Source organism: Nannospalax galili, unplaced genomic scaffold (assembly GCF_000622305.1).
Source record: "Nannospalax galili isolate Female #2095 unplaced genomic scaffold, S.galili_v1.0 scaffold77, whole genome shotgun sequence".
In the NCBI taxonomy this organism is placed as follows: domain Eukaryota; kingdom Metazoa; phylum Chordata; class Mammalia; order Rodentia; family Spalacidae; genus Nannospalax; species Nannospalax galili.
Genome location: NW_008341457.1, coordinates 3,941,024 through 3,963,737, shown reverse-complemented (window position 1 = coordinate 3,963,737; position 22,714 = coordinate 3,941,024). Strand labels below are relative to the sequence as shown.

The 22,714-nt window shown below is 51.3% G+C and overlaps 1 protein-coding gene and 1 pseudogene across 2 annotated transcripts in view; both read right to left on the bottom strand.

Annotated features, from left to right (window-relative positions):
- Shc2 (SHC adaptor protein 2) overlaps positions 1-22,714 on the bottom strand; it is a 28,411-nt gene that overhangs the window by 5,539 nt on the left and 158 nt on the right. The window contains exons 2-11 of the mRNA XM_029565507.1: positions 22,476-22,709; positions 6,988-7,058; positions 5,717-5,777; positions 5,457-5,576; positions 2,733-2,786; positions 2,542-2,593; positions 2,307-2,433; positions 1,905-2,070; positions 1,739-1,802; positions 67-231 (exon numbers count right to left, since the gene is read on the bottom strand). Of these exons, the coding sequence (XP_029421367.1) occupies positions 67-231; positions 1,739-1,802; positions 1,905-2,070; positions 2,307-2,433; positions 2,542-2,593; positions 2,733-2,786; positions 5,457-5,576; positions 5,717-5,777; positions 6,988-7,058; positions 22,476-22,709 (1,114 nt within the window). The remainder of the gene's footprint in view (positions 1-66; positions 232-1,738; positions 1,803-1,904; positions 2,071-2,306; positions 2,434-2,541; positions 2,594-2,732; positions 2,787-5,456; positions 5,577-5,716; positions 5,778-6,987; positions 7,059-22,475; positions 22,710-22,714) is intronic.
- On the bottom strand, positions 12,779-13,857 carry LOC103737367 (annotated as a pseudogene). The gene has a single exon (XR_001872533.1). The product of XR_001872533.1 is annotated as an actin, cytoplasmic 1-like (transcript).

The window sequence follows — 22,714 nt, the reverse complement described above, 5'->3', positions numbered from 1 at the left end:
CCCCCACCCCCGCCAAGGGCCCCTCTGCAGGCAATCCCATAGGGCAGCCAGGGACAAGCCACGCACGCATGTCGAACAGATCCTTCTTGGGGCTGTCATCCAGGAGTGGGGGTTCCTCAGCCACATCCTCACGTTCCGCGGGGTCCAGGCCCTGGGTGTTGACGTACAGATGTTCCTCATAGTCCTGTGGGCCCCGGGCATCCGCCTGCATGTAGCCATCCCCTGGCGGGGCTGGGGAGGTTAGAGGGTGGCAGGGTCAGTGGGAAGTCCAAGAGAGAGCACAGAGGGTAGGAGGTGGGGACAGGGACTGGAACATAACCAGAGGGGGACAGGGAGGCCACTGTGTCACTCCACCAAGGCTTCCCGAAGGAGAGGAGAGTCCGACGATGCTCCTGCTAGGGATGCTAGCCACCTGTGCAAGGACTGACCGGGGCCCAGATAGCCCAGGGAAGGCAGCTCCCAGCCAGGAGGGGCTTCCAGACTCCAAGAGAGTTCCATGCATGTGGACCCCATGCTTCAACAGTAACAGCCCGGCCTCTGCCAATCTGCAACTCTGAGAGCCTGGTGTGTGACTAGGCTTTCCTGCCATCTGCTCTATTTTAAGACAAAACCTCCTCCCACTCTTCCTCCTCCTCCTCTCCTTCCTCTTCACCCTCCTCCCTACCCCCTGCCCTTCTCCAGGTCCTCCTTTTCCTCCCTCCCCCTTCTCCTCCCCATCTTCCTTTCTGTGAGTTCAAGGATAGTCTGGTCTACATAGAAAGTTCCAACCCAGCCAGTGAGACCCTGTCTCAAACAAACAAATAAAAACAACCTATTTGGGAGTGATGGTACACACCTGCCATCTTAGCACTAGGGGGAGGAGAATCAGGAGTTCAAGGTCAGCCTCAGTGACACAGTGAATTTGAGGCTAGCCTGGGCTACATGAGACTTAACAACAACAACAACAAAATCTGACTGTGGGGCTGGAGAGATGGCTCGGTGGTTAAGAACACTGGTTGTTCTTGCAGAAGACCCGAGTTTGAATCCCAGCACCCACGTGGCAGCTTACAACTGTCCATAACTCCAGTCCCAGGGCATCCGACGGCCTCTTCTGAGAGCAAATGTGAGAGGCTGACAAGACCTGTGATTTGTATGGACACCAACTAACTAGCATAACAGCTGAGGGAGGAAGGACATTATTGAAACCTAAGTCACAGCTCCAGGTGAGAAGGCTGATAAGGTCACTGGGTGATTACCGTCAAGCTTTCAGGAGCCCAGTCCACCTGGGGTTGTACAGCGTTCTCATTCGAGAGTGATAAAGGCTGAAGGTGCTCATATTCACAGTCAGGAGCAGGGAGAGGTGAAATTGCTTTTTATGGGGGAGTACTATGCAGTCATGAAAAAAATGAGCAGTTTGAAGTATAGGGGTGTATGGAGATTGTCATGTGGACAAAAACCTAGTGGGTGAACATCCATGGAGAATTCTGGAAACCTCCAGAATCATTAAGTCACTAAAGTGCCTGTCTCGTTGGGGTGCAGGCAGCAGACACAGGCTTTTGTGGGGAGGCAGAACCCCCTAGGGGCTGTGAACCATGTGATGCTGAGTGGGCCCCCAACTGCAGGAAGGTGGGTTAGAGCACATCAGAGCAAAGTAGAGCAGGCAGTGGGCAGCCTGCAGGAGACAGTCATACCCAGAGAGCGTCACCAGGGACAGGACAGGCGGGGGCCATAGACCCTGTGACACTGGGCACTGACCTACCTGCACCAGAGGGGCCCACGTCCCAGGGCAGGCCACGGGCATCTCTCCGTGCAGGTGACATTCCCTGGAAGAGAGACATGGGGACCCCGATGTGTGTGCTGGGCCCACTCCCCACACCCAATGGCAGCTCTGTGACCTTCATAGCCCCTCAGGAGGGCAGACTGACCTGTCCAAATCCCCCAAGTGCCGCCAGTGCACAGGGCTGTGTGACAGCCAGTCTGGAGTCCACCAGGCCTCCCAGGGGTGGCTCCTTCCCTGGGATGCTGTTGTAGTAGTTGTGGTCAGCAGCTTCATCTTCATCCCCCCAGGCTGACTCCTCCAGTCCAGTCAACCTGGGAGGATGGAGCACGGCAGTTTGAACCAGAACCATCAGAGGGTTCATCCCTCAAGAGTCCAGTGAGGCGGCTCCTTAGAACATAACAGGGCTGCCACCTGCCACCTCTCTGTCTAAACGGGGCAAGTGAAGATGGATCCGTGTGATGAACAGATGGACAGATGGCAGAGCTAACTCTCACCTCTGGAGGTTTGGGCTAGCAGCCTGGCCCAAGAGACCTGGGTGTCTCTTTACCTTTCTGGGGGTACGACGGCCTTGGGGGGACTGTGCAGGTATTGTTTGAAGCGCAGCTCAAAGGCTTGGCCCACGGTGCTGATGACGCTCTGGGCGAGACCCTCACAGCATTCCAAGATGTGACAAGCTGAGGAAGGTGACAGTGTTGGGTGGCACCCAGGACCCAGCACACAGCACAGCCCAGCTCCAAGATGTCCTTAGCCTTGCTCTGAGTACCCCCTCCCCCAAGGCTCACCTCTCTGATTGATGGGGTCCTTGGCCACATATGCCACGTAATCAGTCATGTCCTGGGGAAAGGCAGATGGAGGGGTGGGCAGGGGTCAGTGCTCCAGAAACACAAGGGGCAGAGGGCACGATGGGTGGGGTCTGGGGAAGGCTGCGGGGACACAGGGCACAGAGGTTCACCTGGTCCCTGTCCCGTCTTACCGTATCACCTCCAGAAGCAAAGGAGATGGACTGCATATGATGGTTGGCGATGATCTGTATGGACAGAAGGACAGAAGCAGTCACGTGCAGTCATCCCATCATCCAGGCAGATGAACCAGAGCCAAAACGGACAGGTGTGGTAGGGACATGGGGACAGAGGTGCTCCAACTACTGTCCATCACAGCTAAGGTCTGAGTGTCCCACCGGGATAAGGAGCTCCCAAGAGGGCAGGATGGGGCCCAAGGAGGGGACAGTGGGACCAGGTCACAGGGTCAGTCCCCCTGACAGTCCCCCTGAAACATACATGTAAGTTCAGAGAGACATGGTAACCTGGACACATAGACACATGGCTGGGTGTGGTGGCTCATGCCTTTAACCCCAGAACTGGGAAGGCAGAAGTGGGTGGATCTGTGAGTTAAAGGCCAGCCTGGTCTACATAGCCAGTTCCAGATCAGCTGGGGTTACAGGGAGACCCTGTCTCAAAAAATTATAAACAGGGGCTGGAGACCTGGCTCAGCAGTTAAGAGCACTCGCTGTTCTTGCAGAGGACCCATGTTTGGTTCCCAGCACCCACATGGCAGCTAACAACCGTCGGTAATTACAGTTCCAGGGGATCCAATGCCCTCTTTAGACCTTCATTGCCATTGCATGCACACATGGTGCACTTACACACGTGCAGGCAAAACACTCATATACATAAAATAAAAATAAATACAAGGGCTGGAGAAATGGCTCAGCGGTTAAGAGCACTGACTGCTCTTGCAGAGGACCGGGGTTTGATTCTCAGCACCCACATGGCAGCTACGAACGGTCCTAACTCCAGTTCCAGGGGAATCCAAAGCCCTCTTCTGACCTCTGTGGCACTGCATGACAGGGGTGCACTCACATACATGCAGGCAATACACTCGTACACATAAAAAAAAATAAATAAATGCAAAAAAAATTTTTTGGTCTTTTTGAGACAGTGTCTCCCTGTAGCCCCAGCTGGCCTTGAACTCACAGAGATCCACCTGGCTCTGCCTCCTGAGTGCTGGGATTAAAGGCATGCACCACCTTGCCCGGCTCGAGATTTTTTTGAAAGATTCTAAAATAGGCTGGGCATGGTGGTGCACATCTTTAGTCCCAGCAGAGGCAGGCAGATCTCTGTGAGTTCAAGGCCAGTCTGGTCTACATAGTGAGTTCCAGGACAGCTAGGGCTATAGGGATACCTTTTTTTTTTTTTAAGATGGTCTCAATATGTAGCCCTTGCTGGCCTCGAACTCACAGAGATTGGTCTGCCTCTGCCTCCTGAGTGCTGGGATTAAAGATGTGTACCACTACACCAATCCCAAGCACATTTCTTTCCTTTCTTTCTTTCTTTCTTTCTTTCTTTCTTTCTTTCTTTCTTTTTCTTTCTTTCTCTTTCTTTCTTTCTTTCTTTCTTTCTTTCTTTCTTTCTTTCTTTCTCTCTCTCCTTCCTTTCTTTTTATGTGTGAGCGTATTGCCTGCATATGTGTTAGTGTACACATGTCATGCAATGCCCTCAGAGGTCAGAAGAGGGAGTTGGATTCTCCTGAAACTGGAGTTACAGACAGTTGTTAGCTGTCATGTGGGTTCTGGGAATCAAACCTGGGTCCTCTACAAGAGCCAGTGCTCTTACCCACTGAGCCATCTCTCCAGCCATGCCCCCCTCCCACCTCCCCACCCCACGCCAAGCATGTTTCTTGACAGTTAGGTTGGCACCAGAGCTGGCCAGGAGGGTGAGAGGCACGTGGAAGAGCAGAGCCACCAGCCCTCAGCTAAACAAATGCTCACTGTCCTGGGCTCACTTCTTACATAGTAGCCTGTGCCTTGCTGGCTGATAGACTCCAGCTCAGATTCCTCTGAATCCCAAATCTACCAGAGCAAAGTGAGAATTTATGTTCAGGGTGGAAGATTCAGGCCTGTCCCAGACCTGGTGATGGGTTAGTGGTTAGGTTAGGGTTGAAGTTGTAGTTGAGGTTGGAGTTAGGGTTGGGGTTGGGGTTAGGGTGTTTAGAGTTGGGGTTACGGTTAGGGTCAGGGTTAATGTTGGGTTAGGGTTAGGGTGTTTAGAGTTGGGGTTACAGTTAGGGCTGTGGTTAAGGTCTGAGTTAGGGTTAGAGTTAAAGTTAGGGTTAATGTTAGGGCTAGGGTTGGTTAGGGCTAGTGTTGAGGTTAGGGTGAGAGTTTGGCATAGGGTTAGGGATAGGCATAGTCTTAGGGCTAAGGTTAGGGTTAGGACAGTTAGAGTTAGTTAAGGCTAGTGCTGGGGTTAAGCATCTCCTACAGCCATCTCAAAGGCCTCCCTGGTGTCTTGGGGGTGCAGGGTTCTGAGAAGCATTGGAAGTCTCTACCCACGCCAGTTTAGCATCACTTCCCCAAGTCCTCTCACCTAAAGTTGGCCCAGCCTGCACTCCATAATGACCTGGAGACCACACAGTGCTAGCTACCAGGGACTTCATGCCCATGGTGACCACATGATCTGTACACAGCCCTGGGACAGACTGGTGGGTGGTATGTGGAGCTGATGATTGAAGGTGGAGCTGATGGTGGCGGTGGGTGATATTAAAGTGTGCTTATGGATGGAGCTGAGGATTAAGCTGAGGGGTAGTGCTGTGGGCAGAGCAGAGAGGACTAAGGCAGGGTTTTGGATGTGGCCAAAGTGGGGTTGTGGGTGAGGGTATGGGAGTTACTGAGGTGCCGGGTGGAGGCAGCAGGACCTACCTGGCGCGTAGCAGGCACTGACAGGTTGAGGCCATCCACAGAGATGTTGACAGAAATGCTCATACCTGCAAACCGCAGGTTGCTCTTCCCCAGGATGGTGGCCAGAGCTTTGTTGGGGGCCTAGGAAAGGCAGGGCACAGGAAGCAAACAGTGTGAGGTGCAGTTTGGCCTGGGGTCAGAGGGACTCCAGGTAGCCATGGGGTTCCCTCAGCCCTCCAGGGTACCCACTGGCTCTCCTCAGGATCACAGTCCACACCCACCTTCCTCTTCCAGGAGCCTCGGACCCCTGGCACTGCCTCATGGAGCCTATTGATGGCTTCCCTGCAGGAAGAAGAAACAGCAGGGTATGGACTCAGAGAAGGGCTGGGGACAGTTAGGCCTGGTTATCCCTGCGATTGGGAGGCAGAGGCAGGAGGATCATGAGTTTAAGGCCAGCCTGGGCTACATACCCTGGGATACATAAGACCTCACATACAAAAACAACAACACTGGAAGTGTTGGTGCACACTTTTTTTTTGGTCTTTTTGAGACAGGGTCTCCCTGTAGCCCCAGCTGTCCTGGAATTCATTATGTGGACCAGGCTGGCCTTGAACTCACAGAGATCCGCCTGCCTCTGACTCCCGAGTGCCGGGATTAAAGGCGTGTGCCACCACGCCTGGCCCGGTACACACTTTTAACCTCAGCACTTGGGAGGCAGCAGCAGGCAAACCTCTGTGAGTTTGAGGCCAGCCTTGTCTACATGGCAAGTTCCAGGCCAGCTGGGGGTACAGAGACACCTTGTCTCAAAAACAAACAAGCATGTTTGGAAAAGATTTTTTCTTTAAGATTTATTTATTTATGGGGCTGGAGAGATGGCTCAGCAATTAAGAGCACTGACTGGTCTTACAGAAGACCTGGGTTTGATTCCCAGCACCCACAAGGTGACGATGAACCATCCTTAACTCCAGTTCCAGGGGAATCCGATGCCCTCTCCTGACCTCCTCAGCATTGCATGACACGATGCACTCACATACATGCAGGCAATATACTCATACTAATAAATAAAATATTTTTAAAAGATTTGTTTATTTATTTATTTTTGTCTTTTTGAGACAGAGTCTTCCTGTAGCCCCAGCTGGCCTGGAAATCACTATGTAGACCAGGCTGGCTTTGAACTCACAGAGATCCACCTGCCTCTGCCTCCTGAATACTGGAATTAAAGGTATGTGCCATCACACCTGGCCTCTGTGTAAAATTTTTTAAAGTTCACAGAGAATGGAGTCTAGCCAGTCCTGTCCCCTCCTCAAGTCACACCCCACCGCAGAGCTAGCAGAAGGGAAACGAGTCTAGGAGCCTCCATCATAGCCACACACAGCAATTTGGATGGAGCCAAATCACAGGTGTAAAGTTCATCCTATGCCCAGCCTAGCACTGCTGTCTGTTGCCTTCAGTACCTGGAAGTCAGCCTTCAACTCGATATGCCACCCTCATGAGGCCTCATGCCGGCTGGGCCAGTGGAGACCTGAGCTCCCAGTCCCCACCCTAGCCTCACCTGGTCACCTGTGTTCTGGTGTTGAAATCCAGTGAGCGCATGGAGCGTAGAACCTCAATACATCCCATGTACTGGGGGTTGGGAGAGAGAGAGAGAGAGAGAGAGAGAGAGAGAGAGAGAAAGTGATTGATCAGTGGGATCAGTCCGTGGGATCAGTCAGCAGGCGGAGTCCAGCCCAGGACTGGTTCCCTTCAGGGAACTCCAACCTCCTCGTGGGCCACCCAGGGTCCTGCATCCCAGCCACCCCCTCCCCTATCTACTGTCAAACACCAACCTTCCCAAATCCCAAAGCACCATTTCAAAGTCTAGACTCTGGCTTTCTGTTCTTCTAGAACACAAGTCAGGGAGGAAACTGGGTGGTGGCAGGCACATTCACAGTCCAGGCGCCAGACACAGGGTTGACAGCCAGTCCAGACAGGGACCATCTGGTCGGCAAAGATGAAAACATCAGCCATCAGCCTTTCCTAAAAACTTTGCAGGTCTGGGGACCAGGCTCAAAGGTGGGTAGAGTGCTCACCTAGCACACATGAGGTTTTGGATTCATCCCCAGTTACACATAAACCAGGCGTGAATGGTGATGCACTCAGGAGGTGGGGGCAGGAGGATCAGGCAAGGCCAGCCTCAGCTACACAGGGAGATTGTTTCAATTTTAAAAAGGGGAGTGGAGGAGAGGGAAGAAAAGGGCTGGAAAGACGACTCAACAGTTAAGAACACTAGCTGTTCTTGCAGAGGACCTGGGTTGAGTTCCCAGCACCCACATGGTCGCTATCAGTCATCCATAACTCCAGTTCCAGTTGATCCAACATCTTCTTCTGGCCTCTGCAGGTATTACATACACAGGTGCACTTACATACACTCATGTACACACTCGTAAAATAATATTTTTTTTTGTTTTCTTGAGGCAGGATCTCCCTGTAGGCCCACAGGGCCTAGAAGTCCCTGTGTAGACCAGGCTAACCACTATCTTACAAAGATCTGCCTACCTCTGCCTCCTGAGTTCTGGGATTAAAGACGTGTGCCACCATGTCCAGACTGAATAAATTTTTTTGGTCTTTTTGAAACATGGTTTCCCTGTAGCCCCAGCTGGCCTGGAACTCACTATGTAGATCAGGCTGGCCTTGAACTCAGAGATCCATCTGCCTCTGGCCCCCAAGTGCTGGGACTACAGGCGTGCACCACCATGCCTGGCTAAATAAATTTTTAAAAATATTTTAATTATTATTTTTATTTTATGTGTATGAGTGTATTGCCTGCATGCATGTGAGTGCACCCGTATTGTGCAATGCTGCGAAAGTCAGAAGAGGGCTTTGGATTCCCCTGGAACTAGAGTTAAAGACGGTTTCGTAGCCACCATGTGGGTGCTGGGAGTCGAACCCAGGTCCTCTGCGAGAGCAGTCAGTGCTCTTAACCGCTGAGCCATCTCTCCAGCCCCCTAAATAAACTTTTTAAAAGAAGAGACAGAAACTTCCAACTCATCTTGGCAGGAAGAGGTTTGTGACAAAGCTATGAGTACATGAACTTCCAGATACAGGAAGTGGACTCATGGGTGCCAGGGGCTGGGGAAGGAATGGGGTGATGGCTTACAAAGACAGGGCTTCCTATTAGAGATGGAATGTTCTGGAACTGGATGAAGTGGTCTTTACACACCAAATGCCACTGCATTGTCCAAAATGATTAATTTTATTTTGTGATTTTAAAAAATAGGGTACAGACCTTGTAGGAGTGGGTCTCAAAACTTTCCCCAGCCTATGGGGACAGTGGCTGTGCCTTTCCTATATGAGGCTGAGCCAGGGAGGCTGGAGCTTCTGGAGGCTGCCATTTCCACTGCCTCTGCTGAAGCTGCTTGAGAGACAGGCCCTCCCTCAGGAAGGTGCAGCTAAAAGTCATGTATGGTGGCACAGGGTTGGAATCCTAGTTGGAGGTAGAGGCAGGAGTATCTGTTCATGCTCATCTTTGACTACAATGAGACCTTGTCTCATAAAACAGAAAAGAAGGGACTGGAGAGATGGTTCAGTGGTTAAGACACTGCTGCTCTTGTAGAGGTCACATGGCTAACAACCACCTGTAACTCCAATTCCAGTGGATCCAACACCATCTTCTGACTTCCTAGGACTTCTGTATGCATGTGGTGCTCCTACATACACATATGTCCTAGTTTGTTCTCCATTGCTGTGACAAAATACTCTGACCGCTACCAACTTGGGGAGGAAAGGGTTTATTCAGCTTACAACTCCCAGATCGCAGTTCATCAGGGAGCCCTGCTGCTTACTGGCTTGCTCCCCTGGCCCCTGCTCAGCTTGTGCTCATATCCAACACAGGCCCACCTGCCCAGGAATGGCACCACGCACAGTGGGCTGGGACCTCCCACATCACTCAACAATCAAGAAAATGCCCCACAGACATGGCCACAGGCCAGTCCAATGGAGGCAATTCCCCGACTGAGGCTCCCTCAACCCAGGTGTGTCAAGTTGACACTAAAGCTATCCAGCACAATTGACCCCTTGTCAGCTTGACACACAAACATCACTACTAAACCATAAATTTCCAATTTCTGCCCCCAAGATATAATGATAATATCACAACCTAAGACAGTACAATGTTAAAAAACCCACAGTCCTTAAAAAAAAACACTTAAAAGTTCATAATCTCTTTTAAAAATCTCTTAAGTGTGGGCTTCTGTAAAATCCAAAACAAGTACTGTCTTATTTCAAAGGGAAGAATCGGACATACCTAAGCAAAACCAAAGTCCAGCAAAGTAGCTCAAGGCTGGGATTCATTCACAATCTTTTGGGCTCCAAAGGTTACTGGCAGCTCCACTGCTCTGACTCTGCAGTCCGCAGCACACTCAGCTCATCTTGCAGACCCAGGCCAGCTCCATTCCACACCTGCTGCTGTCCTTGGTGGTCGTCCCACGGTCCCGGCATCTCCAAAAAGCTGGAGTCGCCACTGAAACTGAAGCTACACCTTCACCAATGGCCTCTTCTTGCCTCTTGGGGCGAAAAGCCTCAGGTTCTCTCCATGACCCCTTCAATCCTGGGGTCTTCACTGCAACTGAAGTGGCACTTTCACCTATGGCCTTTCCTGGCCTCTCAGAGTGCCAAGCCTCAGCCGCTCTCTGTGACCCCTTCACGCTTTCAACACCAGAACCATGCAGGAGACTCTTACACATTACCAAGTCCTGCTTCCAGCTTGAAATAGAGGTGCGGGTGCCCTCTGTGTGCTGACGCTGAGGAAATGCCTCCCAGAAGACTCCACCAGTGATGCTGCTCTCGTTACTTACAGCTGATTTTTCAGCCCCAGCTAGCCAGCATCAATTGTCCCAGTAAAGCAAAGGTTTTGCTTCAGGTTCTGGTCTCTTCTTAATCACAGCTGATTCTTCAGCCCCAGCCAACCAGAACCCACAGATTCTCAATTCAAAATACCACACAAACAGCCCTGGTAGTTCTGCTTCCCTTTGAAGCTTCACAAGCCAGGCCTCCATCGGCTACAACTCTTTCAGCATAGCTGTTCCAAGCTCCACTGCAACAAACTGTGAGCACGCAATGGCTTTTCCAGCCTAAAGTTCCAAACACTTCCACAGTCCTCCCCAAAACACCAAGGTCAGGTCTGTCACAGCAATACCCCACTTCTGGTACCAATTTCTGTCCTAGTTTGTTTCTTCATTGCTGTGACAAAATACTCTGACCGCTCCAATACCAACTTGGGGAGGAAAGGGTTTATTTATCTTACATCTCCCAGGTTGCACGCACTTCATCAGGGAGCCCAAGGTAGGAACTCAGGGCAGGAGCTGGAGCACAGGCCATGGAAGAACGCTGCTTACTGGCTTGCTCCCTGGTCCCTGCTCAGCCTGCTTTCTTATACAACACCGGCCCACCTGCCCAGGGGTGGGCCCACCCACAGTGGGCTGGGCCCTCCCACATCACTCAACCGTCAAGAAGATTCCCCACAGAAGTGGCCACAGGCCAGTCCAATGGAGGCAATTCCAAGATTGAGGCTCCCTCAACCCAGGTATGTCAAGCTGGACACGAAAGCTATATCCAGCACAACATACATATAAAATAAACAGATTAGGGGAAAAAATAGGGTCTGACTTGGTGGTGCACACCTTTAGTTCCAGCACTCAAGAGGCAGAGGTAGATGGATCTCTGTGAGACTGAGGCCAGCCTGGTCTATGTAGAGAGTAGCTGGGGCTATAGTGAGACACCCTTTCTCAAAAAAAAAAAAAAAATCAGAGCAAAACAAACAAACAAAAAAAGATAAATACAGACATGCTTCCCTCCCATAACTCCATTTCTAGAATTTTACCCCACATCCCCACAGCCTGGAACCATGTGGGCAGGTTCCATGGGCTGGAAAAAGGAACCAGTCGAACTCCTCCTGCCCTGCCCACTCCCAGAACAGGCCCCCACACTGCTCTATCCTCCTCCTTCAAATCCCGCCTCAGTTTCTCCTCTGAGGTCCTGTGAAGTCACCCCTCCTGCCCTACTGGACCCTGCAGCTCTGAGCAAACTGAAACAGGATCCCCTACACCAGTAGGCACCGGCTACACACAGGGGCCAGGACACTCTGGGATGGTCAAGCTCATCATCAACGAATACTTTGGCAGCTTTAGAATTCCCCAAGCCACACATGGGCATCTGGACACTAAGATACTTTTAGAAAAAAATTAGTTCATGTATGAGTGTTTGCCTGGTATATGTGCCCCATACATGTACCTGGTGTCCCAGGAGGCTAGGCATTGGATCCTTGGAACTGGAGGTACCAGACCATGTTCACCACCATGTGGATGCTGGGAACCAAACCCAGGTCCTCTGCAAAAGCTGCCAGTAACCAGTGAGTCATCTCTCCAGCCCCTACTCTTTGGAAATAAATTTAACTAGACATCCTCTGCTTTTTAGAAGAGCCTGCAGTCCTTAAGAGACAAGTGTTTTGTTTTGTTTAAGGTGTGCACTTTTATTAAACTGGTCTCAAGTCAGTGTACAGGCAAGCCCTGGCCACCTCACACCTCAACCCACTCCCAGGGAGCCCAAAATCCTTCATACATCAAGTTGGGGGGACAAGAAGAGGCAGGCCAAGATGGGTGACCATTCAAAATAAACAAAAATTAAAAAGTATTAAGGCAGAAGATCTAAAAAATTTCTTGCAGTACATAATTTTCACAAAAGCAATGCTGTCGCTTCCCCTGCATGGACTCAGGGTGTGGACTGGGCCATCCTCCTTTTGGGAGTCGGGGTGGCTTTTGGGAGGGACTTCCTGTAACCAGGGATACTTGGAATGACTATTTAAAAAAGGTACAAAGTCCTAGCCACATAGTAGAATTCGGGGAAGCTTGCTCCAACCGACTGCTGTCCCCTTCACCGGTCCAGTTTTTAAATCCTGAGTCAAAAGCACCAAAACAAAAGAACAATTTTTTTTTTTAATTTTTTAAAAAGGGCTGGAGAGATGGCTCAGCAGTTAAGAATACTGGTTGTTCTTGCGGAAGACCTGAGTTCGAATCCCAGCACCCACATGGCAGCTAACAACTGTCGGTAACTCCAGTTCCAGGGCATCCAAAAGCCTCTTCTGTCTTCCGCGGGCATTGCACGATACAGGTGCACTTACCTACATGCAGGCAATACACTCATACACATAAAAATAATAAATAAAATATTTTTAAAAGATTTCATTAAAAAAAGAACCTTAAAAAAATTAAAAAAAACAAACAAAGACATGCCAATGTTGTCTCGTGGTTTTTTTTTTTTTTCTGCGCAAGTTAGGTTTTGTCAAGAAAGGGTGTAACAGCTCACTCAGTTAAGTAACAGTTGGCCTACAAGCATTTGTGGTAGACGACGGAGGGACCAGACTCATCGTACTCCTGCTTACTGATTCACATCTGCTGGAAGGTGGACAGCGAGGCCAGGATGGAGCCACCCATCCACACGGAATACTTGTGCTCAGGGGGCGCGATGATCATGATCTTCATCATGCTGGGAGCCAGAGCAGTGATCTCCTTTTGCATCCTGTCTGCGATGCCAGGGTACATGGTGGTCCCACCAGACAACACTGTGTTGGCACAGAGGTCCTTACGGATGTCAACATCACACTTCATGATGGAATTGAAGGTGGTTTCGTGGATACCACAGGATTCCATACCCAGGAAGGAAGGCTGGAAGAGCGCTTTGGGGCAGCAGAAACACTCATTGCCAATGGTGATGACCTGGCCATCAAGCAGCTCATAGCTCTTCTCCAGGGAGGAGGAAGATGCAGTGGTGGCCATCTCTTGCTCGAAGTCTGGAGCAACGTAGCACAGCTTCTCCTTGATGTACCACTCAGCTGTGGTGGTGAAGCTATAGCCACACTCGGTCAGAATCTTCATGAGGTAGTCTGTCAGGTCCTGGCCAGCCAGGTCCAGATGCAGGATGGCATGAGGGAGAGTGTAGCCCTCATAGATGGGCACAGCGTGGGTGACCCCCATCACCGGAGTCCATCACGATGCCAGTGGTACAGCCAGAGGCTATAGGGACAGCACAGCCTGGATGGTTATGTACATGACTGGGGTGTTGGCCTTGGGGTTCAGAGGGGCCTTGGTGAGCAGCATGGGGTGCTCCTCGGGGGCCACACGCAGCTCATTGTAGAAGGTGTGGTGCCAGATCGTCCCAGTAGGTGACAATGCCATGCTCAATGGGGTACTTCAGGGTCAGGATGCCTCTCTTGCTATGGGCCTTGTCGCCCACGTAGGAGTCCTTCTGGCCCATGCCCACCATCACACCCTGGTGCTGCAGTGGCCCACGATGGATGGGAAGACCGTACGGGGAGCATTGTCGCCCAGTAGCCAGCTTTGCACATGCCAGAGCCATTGTCTACCACAAGCTCAGCGATATCGTCATCCATGGCAAACTGGGTGGTGGGTGTGGACTGCCAGAGGAGCAGATGGGAGAGATCTAGACACCCTGGGTGGACACGGACTCAACCAAGAGACAAGTGTTTTATGAACTTATTTATTTTTATATACATGAGTGTTTTGCCTGTAAGTGCACCTGTGTCATGCAAGGCCCTCCGAGGCCAGAAGACGGTGTCAGATCCCCTGGAACTGGAGTTACAGTCATTTGTTAGCCACCACATGGGTACTGGGAACCAAACCCAGATCCTCTACAAGACCAGCCTGTACTCTTAGCCACTAAGCCAGCTCTCCAGCCCCCATTTTTAGGGATTTATATGCAATCATGGCCAGCTAGTTTTGGGTGCCAAGCTGGAAGTCAGTGGCACTGTGAGGAGCATTCATGTGAATTGAGGTGACAGGAATATGGGGTGCATGCTCACACAGTGTCTACATTTGCAGGGACGTGGACTGAGTGGTCAGCAGTGTCCAGGCAGCTGCCTCTGGGCAGAGAACTGAGATGCCATGGACACACTGTGTCATCCTCCCTCCAGACACCCTCAGGTAGATCTTGTGGTGGTGATTTGACCTATAAGACATCAGCAAAAGGGTACAGGGTCTCAGAAGCTTAGGTTCATGGATGTGCCCCTGGCAGCTCTCTTAGGCACTGTAAACATTCAGGGTACCAAGCCAGGTGCTGGAAGAAGAGACTGTGTTCCAGTCTGGCCACTCACCATGCAAAAGAGGACAAACAGGGCACTGAGCCTTTGCCCAGCACAGAACGAGAAAGTCGAGAATCTGTGATACATATCACTAAGCTCAGTGGCTAAGCAAGGGGAGGGAGCAGCAAGTGAGGACTCCGCTGAGCAAAACAACAGGGCTGGGAGACAAGCTCGGATGGGGCTGGAACAGGGGCCAAGTGGAAAAGATGGGAGGGCGAAGGCCAGGAGGCCAAAGTCACAGGACACAGTTGTGATTGGGCCATGGGGTTCACTCTGCGTGCAGGTGGGAGCTGAGTGCCTCACCTGTGGGATGGACGACTAGATGGATGGATGGATGGATGATGGATGGATAGATGGATAGATGGGTGAATATGGGTGGATAGGTAGGTGGACAGATGAATGGATGATGAGTGAATAGATGGATGAATGGGTGGATGAGTGGATGGATGGACAATGGGTGAATGGATGATGGATGGATGGATAATGGATGAGTGGGTGGATGAATATGTTGATGAATGGTTGGGCTGGATGGGTAGATGCGTGGGTGGATGGGTAGATGAATGAGTGGGTAGGTGGATGGATGGATGAGTATGGATGGGTGGGTGGATGGACTGTAGATGGATAGATGGTCAGGTCATGGATAGAGAATGGATGGCAGATGCACAGGCCAGTGTGGACTCTATGTCAGCTGTGTCTCAGCCACATGGCACATCAGAGGGCACCAGCCATGGTACCTGCCCCCAAAAATCTGGGTCAACTGCTCCTACATTCCTCATGCCTTGCCCCTGTCAGTGTCTCTGTCCCAGTCCCACAGAGTGAGCAATGTTGGGGCTGTAGGGCTGTGGCCCACACATCAACATTTGAAGTGTGATTCCCCACCAGGGGAGGCAGAAGGTGCAGCCTCTTACAAAGAGGACCAAGAAGCCCAAGAAAGGAACAGTCTCTTATAGAGGAGTTGGGTTCACAAACATTGCTAGAAGCCCTGGCTGCTACTCTGCAATGGCCTACAATTCTGGGTGCAGAGCCTGCCTGAGAGCCACGCTTCAGGGACTCGGGGAGAAGATGGCTCTGTGGGTAAAGTGTGGCTGAGGTCAAATCCTCAGCACATGCGTAAAGATCGGGGTATGCCAGGTGTGCTAGCTCATGCCTTTAATCCCAACACTTGAGAAGCAGAGGCAGGCGAATCTGTGAGTTTGAGGCCAGCCTGGACTGCATAGCAAGTTCAAGACTGTGACAGTTCAGGAAGATGTGAGCAATGCATCCTTAAATCCAAACCCAAGTACTCATGGAACCACAGACACCCAGACTCAAGAAGAGGTAGAAAGGAACCTCTAGGGAGCCTCTGGAGGCAGCTCAGCCTGTGCAGACTCGGGTGTAGGTGTCCAGTCTCTGGAACATGCAGGGACACATTTCTGGTATTCTAAGCCACATTGTCATAGAAACTGTCATGTTGTCCTAAGGGATCTGTGGCCTGTCTTCCATGTCTGTGGGTCCCAGAGAAAAGGCCCCCTTTCCTGTGCACCTCATTCTTGGTGATGCCGATGTCCCCAAGTTCTTAGCCACTGTTCTCTGTCTCTGTAGTCAGATCAGGGCCCTGTGTCTCTCTGGAGCATACTGCTTGGGGGCTCTGCACATTTATGTCCTGAAGCACAGCAGCTGACAGTCCTCTGGTGATACGGCTCAGGCGACCACAAGACAATACTGAATGTTCTAAAGTTTCTCCACTGTTATGACAAAATACTCTGAACAATACCAACTTGGGGAGGAAAGGATTTATTTGGCTTATGTCTCCCGGGTCATAGCCCATCAGTGAGGGAGTCCAAGGCAGGAACTCAGGGCAGGAACCTGGAGGCAGGAGTTGGAGCACAGGCCATGGAGGAATGCTGCTTACTGGCTTGTTCCCCTGGCTCGTGCTCAACTTGCTTTCTTATACAACATAGGGCCACCTGCCCAGGGGTGGCACCTCCCACAGTGGTCTGGGTCCTCCCACATCACTCAATAATCAAGAAGATGTCCCACAGACATGCCCACAGGCCAGTCTAATGGAGGAAATTCACCAATTGAGGCTCTGTCTACCCAGGTGTGTCAAGCTGACAGCTAAAGCTATTCCAGCACACTGAATTTTACTGTTTGTTTTTGAAACAGAGTTTCCCTGTAGCCCCAGCTGGCCTGGAACTCACTATGTAGACCAGGTTGGCCTAGAACTTACTATGTAGCCCAGGCTGGCCTCAAAGTCATGGAGATTCGCCTGCCTCTGCCTCCTCAGGGTTGGGATTAAAGACATGCACTACCATGCCTAGCCCCCAGTCTTTTTAAATTCCCTGCATGTATGTAAGTGTATCCATGTCATGCAATGCCCATAGAGGCCAGAAGAGGGTGCTGGATCCCCTGGAACTGGAGTTACTGATGGTTATTAGCCACCACGTAGGTGCTGGGAACCAAACCAGGGTCCTCTGCAAGAGCACCCAGTGCTCTTAACTGCTAAGTATCTCCCCACATGGTCTTTCTAAGAGGGGTCAGAGCCAATGTCCACTAACTACATCTTCAGAGGCTTTGTGTCCATGTGTTGCCCCATTCTGGGGCACCAGGTAGATGTGAATTTAAAGGGACATCACTCCCCATTACAGATGCCCACAATTTGGGTGCCTGATGAAGTCACTGGGTCAGCCTACTCGAGCTGCCCAACTGGGGGCCTCTCTCTTCTCACCAGACACACCCCTCCAGGACTGAGCTGCTGAACCAGGCTGGTGGTGACCAACACTGGGAGAGATTTGGGCAGCTTCACTGTGCCTCTGTGGCTCAGAAAATATCCAGGTTGCAGTAACCATGGGTCCTAGCATATCCAGGATGGTCAGAGCCTTTAGCTTGAATGCATCTGCAAGACCCCTTCTGCCTACAGGCTGTGGACATTGGGACACTGGCCCCAGAGACACATGACCTGTGAAGGGTGGGTGCTGACTCCCACAGGAGGTGCCTCAGCTCCAGATCTGGCCCCAAATATTCACAGAGTGACCTCTAAAACTTCTTTGTTCCTCAGTTTCCCACTCATATTTGCTGATCCTCAGGGCCCTCTCCCTGCATGACCTGGCTGTTCTGCCCTTGACCTCTGTGTTGTCATCCACGAGGCCAACCTGGTTTTCCACATGCATACCCATGTCCAGGTCACTATGCTCTCTTCATACCTCCTGGGTGTCCATTCCTCCCCTCTAGCTATGCATCAAGAAGATGCCCCACAGACCTGGCCACAGGCCAGTCCTGTGGAAGAAATTCCCCAATTGAGGCTCCCTCAACCCAGGTGTGTTAAGTTAACACTAAAGCTATCCGGCACATTAAGTCATCTCCAAGGTGACACTGTAAGGCTGTGTGAGTACCCTGTTCCTCAACAATCTGCCTCCCAATGTTCTTGCATCCACTGATGATCCTTGTGAGTTATTATAGAAAATGTAAGTGCCAGCCAGGTGTGGTAGCACAAGCCTTTAATCCCAGTACTCGGGAGTCAGAGGGTTTCCATAACAAATCCAGGCTAGCTGTGGGTACACAGGGAGACCCTATCTCAAAAAGACCAAAAAAAAAAAAAAAGATTTATTTGTATGTGTATGAGTGTTTTGCCTGCATGTATATGTGCACCATGTGGGTATAATGCCCATGGAGACCAGAAGAGGGCATTGGGTCCCCTGGAACTGGAGTTACAGATGTTGTTAGCCACCATGTGGCTGTTGGGAACAGAACCTAGGTCCTCTGCAAGAGAAGCCAGTGCTCTTAACTGCTGAGCCAGCTCTCCAGCCTCTTAAAATTTTGTTTAAAGATTTTTTTTTTTGGTCTTTTTGAGACAGGGTCTCCCTGTAGCCCCCGCTGGCCTGGAACTCACTATGTAGACCAGGCTGGCCTTGAACTCACAGAGATCCGCCTGCCTGTGCCTCCCGAGTGCTGGGATTAAAGGCATGCGCCACCATGCCCAGCTAAAGATTTATTTTTAATTATGTATAAGTGTGTGTATATGTGCACCATATGCATGCAGTACCCACAGCAGCCAGAAGAAGGTGTCAGATCCCCTAGAACAGTAGTTAGAGACAATTGTTTGTTTCCATGTGGGTTCTGGGAATCAAACCTGGGTCCTCTGCATGAGCAGCAAGTGTTCCTAACCACTGAGCTGGCTCCCCAGCCCAGCATGATGCTCTTTTGACAAAGTCCCTGGAAAGATCCTTTGGAAATCCCAAGCTCCAACCTGCCACACCTGGCTTAGCTTTATCCATTGTGTCTCCCAGGCTCACTCCCCGCCATGGGGCTTTTGCACTGTGTCCTGCCTAGAACAGTGTCTTGCCTGGGTTTTCCACAATTTCATGTTTCAGCTGGAGTGTCACCATCTGAGAGATGTCTCTGGAGCCACCCACCCATCTCCCACTCTGACAGCCCCACAGTCTTACCATCTCAGCCCCTCTCAGAACTTGAATCTTTCCCTTGGGTTGTCTTCATTTATTTACTGTCTCTCCCACTGCAATCAAAGCCTCAGCAGGCCAGAGACCAGAGCGTTCCCGAAACCTTCACACAGCCAGTAGGTCAGTACTCAACAGGGACACACATCTTACAACCAAAAACCCAACAATGATAGGGTCCAACAGACATGATGGGGCCCTGGAGGGATATGATGAGGTGGCCCATGGAAGCATCCATGGGATGGTCTCTCAAACGGTGGGACATCAGAACCCAGCTTCTCCTCAACAGCAAAGCACTGGACTCAGAACGTGGGCATCAGTCTACAGGGGACACTCAGACCTAGCACACACAGGAGTCCAGGAGCCACAGCCAGATCTGAACCCGGCCTGGCACTGCAAGGATTCAGAGCTACAGCCTGGACCAGGGGCACACATTCAGCATTGAGGCTGGTGCACTGAGGGAGGGTTATCTGTTCTCCTGCCCTTCTGCAACAAAGTACCAGGGGGTAGAGACACAGGACAATAGGAGTCTGTTCTCCATCACGGAAGCTGGACATCTGAGGCTGGTCTATGTAGGTGACACTCCCTCTCAGACTCCATGGGGAAGGTCTCCCTGGCCTCTTCCAGCTTCAGAAGCAGGGGCTCCCAGGAATCTCCAGCGGGCCCCGGCTTGTGGCTGAGTCTCTTGCTCCAGCCTCTACCTGAATTTTCTCTTAATGCTTTGTTTGGTTTGGTTCCTTTGTTGTGTTTTGCTTTGTTTTGTTTTTTGAGACAGGGCCTCCCTGTAGCCCCAGCTGGCCTGGAACTTTCAATTTAGGTGAGGCTGGCCTTGAACTCAGAGCCATCCTCCTGCCTCTGCTTCCCGAGTGCTGGGGTTAAAGGCATGTCCCACCACCACCTGGATTGGGGGTTTGGTTTTTTTAACATTTATTAATCAATTTTTAATATTTTTATTTATTTATTTATTTATTTAGGTATTTTTGAGACAGGGTCTCCCTGTAGCCCCAGCTGGCCTGGAACTCGCTATGTAGACCAGGCTGGCCTCAAACTCACAGATTCACCTGCCTCTGCCTCCTGAGTGCTGGGACTAAAGGCATGCACCACACCTGGCTTTATTATTTTATATGCATGTATATTGTCTGCATGTATGTAAGTGCATCCATGCCATGCAATGCCCATGGAGGTTAGAAGAGGGCGTCAGATCCCCTGGAACTGGAGTTACAGACAGTTGTTAACCACCATGTGGGTGCTGGGAACTGAACCAGATCCTCTCCAAGAGCAGTCAGTGCTCTTAACCAATAAGCCAGCTCGACAGATTCTGGATTTATTTATTTTTATTTCATGTGTATGAGTGTTTGGCCTGCATGTATGTAAGTGCACCATGAGTGTGCAATGCCCGCAGAAGCCATCATAAGGCATCAGATCCTCTGAAACTAGAGTTACAGACAGTTGTTAGCTGCATGTGGGTGTTGGGAACTGAACCTGGGTCCTCTGCAAGAACAACCAGTGCTTTTAACCACTAAGCCATCGTTCCAGCCCCTCATTTTTCCTCTAAGATAGGTTTCACCATGTAGCCCAGTGTGGGCTACAACTCTTGACAATCCTCCTGCCTCAGCATACCAACTGCTGGGATGACAGGCATGCACCACAATGCTCAGCTGAACCTACATCCAAATAAGATCTGTTTACAGAACCCCAAGGCATAAGAATATTGGAGGGACTCAACCAGCCTGGGGAGGGTGCCAGTGACACTGGACTGCAGTGGCAGGCGCACTTGCCGCCAGACACCAACATTCTAAGCATCCTGGTTCAGGACAATTAACAAACAACGCTCTAGGATTGCTTGATGGCTTATGAATTGCAGTGGGTCTGTCACCAGGCGGATGGCTGAAGTGAGCCTCACATATCAGAACTTACTTTCAAGAAGCTGATCAAACTGCACACACAGGGGTGGTTGACAGCAAAGATAAAACATCAGCAGTGACAGGTGGATATGAGGGAGACTGTGCCCCACACCTCATCAAAAGTCACAATAAAAACCTGGGTGGCTGTGGCAGAGGCTCAGTGAGTAGAGTGCTTGTTGCTCAGTGGGTAAAGTGATTGTAGTGTAGTGGGTAGAATGCTTGTAGCTCAGTCGGCAGGGTGCTTGATGCTCCGCAGGTACAGTGCTTGTAGCTCAGTGGGTAGAGTGCTGGCCTAACATGCACAAGGCCCTGAGTTCATCTCTAGCACCATAATAAAAGGCGTGGTGGTGCACACCTGTCATCCCAGCACTCCAGAGGTGGAGGCTGGAGGATCAGGAGTTCAAGGTCATCCTCTGCTACATAGTGAATTTGGAGCCAGTCTGGCTACATGAGATCCCGTCTCACAAAAAAAAAAAAAAAGTAACAAACAAAAGAATAAAGGTGGGGGGGACTCCCACATTCTTCATCCCATTTGCTTGGTTGATGAGGCAGGATGAGTGCCTCAAGTTGGAGACCAGAGTGAAGCCCTGTCTCAAAATCCCTCTCAGCCAGGCCTGTTAGCAGGTACCTTTCATCCCAGCACTTAGGAGGCAGAGAAGGAGGCAAGCAAATCTCTATGAGAGCAATACCAGCCTGGGCTACATAGTGAGTTCCAGGCCAGCTGGGGCTACAAGGCGACCCTGTCTCAAAAGAAGAAAAATTCCTCCCTCACCTCCAATCAAATAAAATGAAAGTGATGAACAAAGTTAGGCTACCGGGTGTGGTGGTGCACACCTTTAGTCCCAGCACTCGGGAGGCAGAGGCAGAGGCAGGCAGATCTCTGTGAGTTCAAAGCCAGCCTGGTCTACATAGCGAGTTCCAGGTCAGCTGGGGCTACTGGGAGACCTTGTCTCAAAAAAGACCAAAAATCAAAAGAGACCAAAAATTAAAAAAAAACAAAAAAAAAAAGCCGGGCGTGGTGGCGCACGTCTGTAGTCCCAGCATTTGGGAGGCTGAGGCAGGCGGATCTCTGAGGCGAGTTCAAGGCCTGCCTGGTCTACATAGTGAGTTCCAGGCCATGTGGGTGTGACACACAAAAAAAAAAAAAAAAAAAAAAAAAAAAAAAAAAAAAAGTCAGGCTGTTCAGTCCTAATGTGGCCTCCGAGAGCTCTGGTCTACGGCCTCTGTCCAAGGTCTTTGGAACATCCCCAGCTGTCCCATCACTACAATATAGCTTTTTTCAAAGCTGGGCTGTGGTGTGAGGTGGTGATACTGCCTTCAGGGTCCTCATCTTTCAGATTCTGCCATCCAACAGCCGGGGAGGTGCGAAACCTGCGCATGCGCCTATCCTCTTCCCCACCTGCGCCCTCTCTCCGCCCCTCCCCACGTGACGCCGTGGGAATGAGGTTGGGGGCTGCCCAGGTGCGCGCTGGAGATGTGGGGGGGTCTCGGGTTGGTAGCGAGCGAACGCTCGGCCCTCGGGATTCCCCGAGATCCAAACTGGGGAGTCTGGCAGGAGGCCGGGCTCACTCACCCGAACGATGTAGGAGACCCCTGGCCCCAGGACCCTGGCATCGGGGTGCAGCCAGCCGTGCGCCGGCTTGTGGATGAAGCCGCCCTTGCGCGCCCACTCGTCGGCGGAATCGGGGTTGCCCCGTGCTCCCCGCGTCCCGGAGCCCCGGCAGCGGCCGAGCGCGGGCAGCGGACACGGCGCGGTGCAGCGCGGCTCGCAGGCGCCCAGGACGGCGGCCAGCGCGGGGACCCCGGGCTCGG